Source organism: Ptychodera flava, chromosome 14 (assembly GCF_041260155.1).
Source record: "Ptychodera flava strain L36383 chromosome 14, AS_Pfla_20210202, whole genome shotgun sequence".
Classification (NCBI taxonomy): Eukaryota; Metazoa; Hemichordata; class Enteropneusta; family Ptychoderidae; genus Ptychodera; species Ptychodera flava.
This window is the reverse complement of record NC_091941.1, coordinates 16,067,951-16,074,812: the sequence shown is the minus strand read 5'-3', so window position 1 is coordinate 16,074,812 and position 6,862 is coordinate 16,067,951. Positions and strand designations below refer to the sequence as shown.

Here is a 6,862-nt window from a genome sequence, read left to right as displayed (position 1 = left end):
GGGATGTTATAGGGTTTAACGAGTCATTTTCGTTACGGGAAATGGGAAGTTTCCACAAGCAAATTTTTCGGAAAACTGAATTAAATCTACTTCACTGTATTGCCCAGTACACTCGTCACTTGCTCCCTACAAAGCTAAGCTTAAATATCCTGGGGTTATACGACCTATAAGATACCTCATATTGGATGAAAACAGAACGCTGAAACCGTGAATGTTTTGGTCATACAAGCCGTCTAACATATACAAACTTTTTTTTTGAACAGGTACGGTCAAGATGACGAGTAAGAATCTTTATCAGCAGATTAGGACTTGGCAGCCATCTTTTTTCTGTAGTCCATCGTTGATGAGAGTTAGAGAGAAAGCACTGGTTACGGTTTATGATGATTACACCAAGTATCCCGACCCAACGCAAGTCAAGAAAACAGCTGAATTACTTGGTATGACCACTGAACAAGTACAGGTAAGGAATGTGAAGTGCTGTAAGCACTTATGAAATGCACTTCATTTTTGGAATACGTTAACAACATGCTGAGAGTAGAATATATTAAAACTAACATCAGATGGCGCTTTGCTTGGAAAGTGTTGTCATATCTGTTTGTACAATGGTAACGATGTCATAAAACTCACAAACTATACACTGATGTCAAAGACCGAATGTGATAGTAAGTATACTCCTATCGTAGATTACATCGTCAGCACTTATAAACGGTATTTTATTTCTATGTTTCAGTTCTGGTTTAGGGATCGACGTGCACGGGAACGACGACAGAGGAGATACATGCAGCGTCTGAAATTAAGAGATACCCGCGTCCAGCTTTGTTCATCTTCCGTTGACAGTGATACAACGACCTCCGATGTATCGTCAACACCGGCCACTCCCACTGAATTAGCCAAGCCCAGCTTTGAATTTCCCGACATGCCATGTATGTTCCAGTCGTCACCTTATTCAACGCCATCTCCAAGCCTATCTCCGTCTCCGTCCGGTCACTTCGATCCCATCGAACCCTCCTGGTCAGCCGACGCTGTTGACTCCTGCTGGCCGGGACACGTTCCGTGTGTACCTCTTCCATTCCATCGCCGTGTTATCTGTAGTTTACCGAGATATGGTAACGGCTATTCAGCTGTTCCGCAGTTTCCAACCCCACCCCAGTCTCACAGATATCTTCCTTAGAACTGGCAGTAACGTCATTTACTGGTAATGAGTTTCTTAACGCGGACTGGAATATTTATCTGTTATGGTTAAAGTTATTTAATCGCTATTTCAAAAGTTATATTTTAATCATCTACATGCTAGTTTTCCTTTTTTGGTTCTACATAGACAATGTCGAGTTTTAACAATAAATCGATTACTTGTTGAAATAATAAACATGTTGTCTGTCGTGTTCTTTTCACCCAGAGTGTAGGCATTAATTGTACAAGCTAATGTTGTTTGAATCGGCAAAGAAATAATCTCGTTAAATTGAGACCATTACTTTAACGGAACCTGTATTAGCTTTATCACTGTCCATAGGGCGTCATTTCATACTTTTTAAAGCGGCTGTCCTGAATCGCCGGTTCACGCATGTCTACTTGATATTGACTATCCACGTGATGTGAGTCCTTTGCTTTCATTTGAATGTTGTGTGCAGTTAAGGTAGTATGCGTCTCGAAAGTTAAAGACTTAAACTTTTGCCATAACTTTCCTCAATGAATAAATCGACCATTCTCTTTCAAATCAAGAATAAAAGTTCACCGTGCAAATTTTGGTACTAGAGAAACAAATAACCCGAGATTGTCCGATATTTAAAATTCAAAATGACCGCCACCCTGTGTTAACTCTGTGGAGAAAAAAAAAATTCCGTTAAAGTGGATGAAGTGTTGTGAACACACGTGTACATTTGTTTAAGAATGTTGGTAAAATGGTTTTCGGTTACGAAAAGTAGGCGTGGCCTAAACTGCGTTCGCCCTACTGTTTATCCTTATTAAGCTTGCACAAAGTAGAAAGAAAATCGTGATCTATTCCATGTTTTGCTTTAAGAAGGTTAGTTAGAGTTCATCACGCTGATGTCCGTTCGACTTGATTTTCTCTGACAAAAATGAGCCGTTGACAGGGAGTACATAAAATAACTACTATGCCTTTCCACACAGGACCGATATTGTCATGCGTTGCTAAATACCTATCCGACGGATACGATCCAACCACTTCAGGCAATTTCTGTCACTCGTACTTTGTAAGGTACAAGTATTTAATACTTCCAACTTTCTCGCAACAAAACGATAGTTCAAATGTAATAGTGAAATTCAAGTTGTCAAGTTTCTAAAATGGCAAAGCCTGTTTTATTTTCGTTTTCTTGAAGAGTTGGCAACACTAACCTTTTGTGTCAATAGTGATTGGTTGAATCTACTATCACAGAGCAATATAGATACTATTTAGGTAATGATTAAAGGGACAAAGTCGGCCATTTTTTCTCGAATTTGTTTGATACGAGGTACTACTTATATTGTTCGACATGTTGAAAGATACTGAATAAATGGGTGACTATGCATATATTCGACCCTGGTTTTAGACACACACATGAAACTATCGCGAAAATGAAGTAATGGTCATGACCCTTGATTCATTTTTGCAATGGTTTCATTTAATTTGTCTAAAACCGGGGTTGAATATATGCATAGTCACCCATTCATTCAGTATCTATTAAAATGTCGAACAATATAAGTAGTACCTCGTATCAACAAAATGGCCGACTTTGTCCCTTTAAGGGACTCAAGTTAACTCTGTCACATATATTCAATGGAAGTCCAATATTAGTCTCATTCTTCAAAGGACTCTTGTTACACATTCAAACGACAGGAAAAGACAGCTATGTTCCTCAACGTGTGACAAGTTTGTCGGCGCACCCTTTGTCATAATTACCTGTGAATACCCTAGTCTCCCCTGCACTTGCTGAAACATTAAGAGTGCTTTGAGATTGCCGAAAGTGCTGTGGTAGACATCTGTAACTCGTCACCTTCGTTGTTGTCGCCGCATCACTTCATTTTCCAACTCACTAGTAAGATCGAAGTTGACAACAATGATAAAATGGAAGAGAGGTGACAGTAACTGTTGAACAGTATTCTGTTAGTAATCACAGAAAGTCGGATTGCTCACTTGATCAAAGGCATGAAACCTATTGTTTTCACGAATTCAGAAACCAATTGATAAATCTTCCTATTGTCTTAGGCGAGAAGTACTCGTCAGTATACTAGTAGTATCTGCCCAACGTGTCCTGGAGGCGGTACAACTCTATTAAGCTAATCACACAGTTTGATAAATGCACCGGATATACGCCAGAGATCAAAGATCATCTGATCATGTGATTTTGGAAAGGGAAAGTGTTGACGCTGTCACCTTGCAATAGTTTTGAAATGGAACAGCGCCATCACAGTGTGGCTGATCTACAGTTGTTTCATTCTTGTGTTAGTATCAATGATTAAATATTGCTTATCATTCCTTGCAATTTGGAACATAGCGCGAATGAAGCTACTTTCAAAGAGGTCACATGTTGCTTTATCATTTCTGGTACCAAACAGCATGGAGGTAGAGCACGTCGACCGACATTAAAAGTGTCATGGACCGTCTTTCTATTTGTCGTATCTTTAAAGCAATGCTAGGGAAACACTGTAAATGGGTAAAACAAAATTAAGACGTTTTCCATTGCTCACATTGTTTACTTTGTTCAACAGATAGGGTCATAGCATTGTAGAATAGTCACTACGCACTTTCTGGGATATTTCTGTGATTATGTATGCTTTGACACATTAAATTATCATAAAATTATGTGATCTGTTGTCGGTCATCGGTCACAACACAAGTCGCCTCCCTTTGTGGCTTTTTGACAGAGTTGACAAGTTTGTCACTTTCACACACAATGTCGGACCATTGCCGTTTGTAAAGTGCCATTTTGCCGCACTCAAATCTTGAAGAAAAGGAGGCCAAGTATGACGCGGTCCACACATCGGACTTGTCAATTATGACGTTGTCGCGGCAACGCTTTTGTTCAAGAGTCACTACTATTTTAAAAAACTTGGCGGCAAAATCAAAAGATGCGCACACTGATAAATAGTGGCTCTGAGTTACCGTCGGCACACCGGTCCAACATCCGTTCACAGTTGAACATCGTCTGCAGAGCTGGTCGCCCAACATTGTTTCGTTCAGTCCTCATTCATTTATTATCAGAGAAAACAGTCCATTGGAGAAGTCCTTCAAGTGACGACAACATGAGAAATCAACAAGACTTATCCACAGTGCACTCGTCAACAGTCCCTGTGACGGTAGATCTCACGTCCAATTCTCCACAGAAAGGTAAGCGTTTTCATCCATAACAGAGATTGGACACCATCGCTCCTCAAGCGCTTATACATTAGAAGCGATTTTATGAAACAAATGCGATAACCTCAACAAGAAGACATATTACGCGTCTTACACCCCAGGGAGGTCACAGACCATAAACCACTTGCCGTGCACATCATTATAGCAAAATTGAAGAGGTCATAGATTTGTAGCTCTGAGACACTGTGGTTTTATCTCATTAAAAAGATGTTGCCTTTTTTTTAAAGTTGTGTGTTACCATTACATAAGTGACGTATTCCCAATCCCACAGGTACAACGAAGATGAGAGACAGGCGTCGGTATTTGAAGACAAAGCTGGGCAGCCATCCTGTTTTCGTGGACCAGCGTTTACGAAAGACAAAGTGACTGCATTGTTGAGGGTTTACAGCGATTATGCCAAGTATCCCGACCCGGCGCGAGTTAAGAAAACAGCTGAATTGCTCGGTCTGACCGTTAAACAAGTAAAGGTAAGGAAAATGTATGTTAAGGTGTTGTTGTTTTTGTTTTGTTGTTGCTGTGAAAGCAAAGAGAACGCGTTAGGTCACCATCGATTCTTGCAATCGCCGGTAAAAATCGGAAAATATGCGGAGTAAATTTGTTGGATGCTTGGTAGACACGTTACTTTGGCAACCAAGAATTCGCAGTACTAAAATGAAAGAAAGCGGAATTGTTCAATATACGTTGCTCTGTCTATTCCTGGATGGGTGTTCTATTTTAAAAGGGGATGATTTCCATGCCAGCACTCTTAACACCCTCCACTAAATGTCCCATCCCTTAAAACTCCCCATTTTTACGTCCTTGTTAGATTATGTGTGTGTTATTTGGGAACGCCTTAATTTTTGCCTGGTAAAGTCATTACTTATTCGCCTTGAAAAGTGCTACTTGAAAATGATTAAAATGTTTTTATTAGGGATTCCGGATAATGAAAACAACGCGGTAAATGTCAGCAGAGAATCGTAATAATACGTTGCACCCAAAGCGATTTAACATTATGTTTCTATTTTCAGTGTTGGTTTCGGAATCGACGTGCACGGGAGCGACAACAAAGGAAGTATATGCAGTATATGGAGCTGAAAGATACCCTTTTACAGTCTTTTTCGCCATGTGTCAGCAGCCCAGAGTCCACCGACACTCGTTCAACGACAAGTGCCACTCCTTGTGATTCCAACCAGATCTGCTTTGAATTTCCCAGCATGCCCCGGGCGTTCCAGTCATCACCCGATTCAGCACTGTCTCCGAGCTTACCCCCGTCTCCACCCGGTCACTTCGATCCCATCAAACCCTCCTACAACTTGACCTGGTCACCTGACGCTGTTGACTCCTGCTGGCAGGGACACGTTCCGTGTGTACCACTTCCATTCCATTGCGCTGTTATCTGTGGTTTGCCGAGATATGGTAACGGCTATTCAGCTGTTCCGCAGTTTCCAACTCCACCCCAGTCTCACAGATATCTTCCTCAGAACTGTCAGTAAATACGAGGAACTATCGTGCAATTGTTAACTTTCGCTTGTTTTTCAATGTTGGTTACTAGTGGATATGCGTCAGTTAACGTGTAGTTTTAGTAGAGATTTCGTCATTTGCATGCAAATAAATAAATATTCCATTTGCTTCATACTTCTCTCTAGTTCTTGTGTCTTTTTTAAATAAATAAATAGAAAAAGAATCTTGCACAGCAGTGTTGTTGTCAATTTTGAGTGTTAAGTGTGTGTGTCGATTCTATTAAAAAGTAGTGATATCAAGGAAATTTTACCGAGAAATTCATCTCCATTACTCTGCAGGCCCCAGCACTGAGCCAGAAAATTACGATTTCTTTAAAGACACTAACATTGCTTATCTGTCATGACAGTGGCCACAATCAAACGTTTCATCCGAAAAGAGAGAAAAGACTCACGTCACGGAAAGAAAATATCATTCTTCAAGTTGCCGATTCAGCGTACTTAGTGCGCTTATATTATAGCATGGACTGTGGAATCTTCTACTGTCTATGTTAAAGGAGTCACGATGGTGTCACTGATCTTTGCAAATGTCTTACATTGATGTCAAATTATGATTGTTCTTTGACTGACAAAAACCTCAAAAAATTGCTGAACAATTTACAGGAGCCCCGATCAGATTTCGTTACGTTGATTAAACTTTGCTGTGCTATACTACCACAGCCTCGTCCGACACATCACTAATATACTTACTGTAAAGTTGAAAACTAGAGAATTGGCTAATATGCCTGCCAGTGTTGTCACCTTTTAATACCTCATCAGAAAATAAAATGTCTGGCACTTCAAGACGTACGAAAGTGTTTCGGTAAAAAGAACGCAAAATACGCTAAATGTCTTGCAACACAGCTAATGTTTTACATATTTCAATGAAAATTACAATCGTAAAGACAGATGTAAGGGTTCTACACACAGTATTATGTATTCCGATTACCAGTGTCGTGGGGCATGGGTACAGTTGATATGTTTAACACAGAGTTATGTGTTTCCTAAAATTTCGCTTTGCACCTAAGACATGCGA

The 6,862-nt window shown here is 40.2% G+C and overlaps 1 protein-coding gene across 1 annotated transcript; it reads left to right on the top strand.

The window, feature by feature from the left end:
* The first annotated feature begins 439 nt into the window (after positions 1 to 439).
* On the top strand, positions 440 to 5,974 carry LOC139150601 (oocyte-specific homeobox protein 7-like). The gene is made up of 4 exons (XM_070723037.1): positions 440 to 460; positions 731 to 1,011; positions 4,623 to 4,818; positions 5,359 to 5,974. Exons 1-4 carry the CDS (start codon positions 440 to 442, stop codon positions 5,821 to 5,823), a joined length of 963 nt encoding a protein of 320 aa, XP_070579138.1. The 3' UTR covers positions 5,824 to 5,974.
* Positions 5,975 to 6,862: the final 888 nt, after the last annotated feature.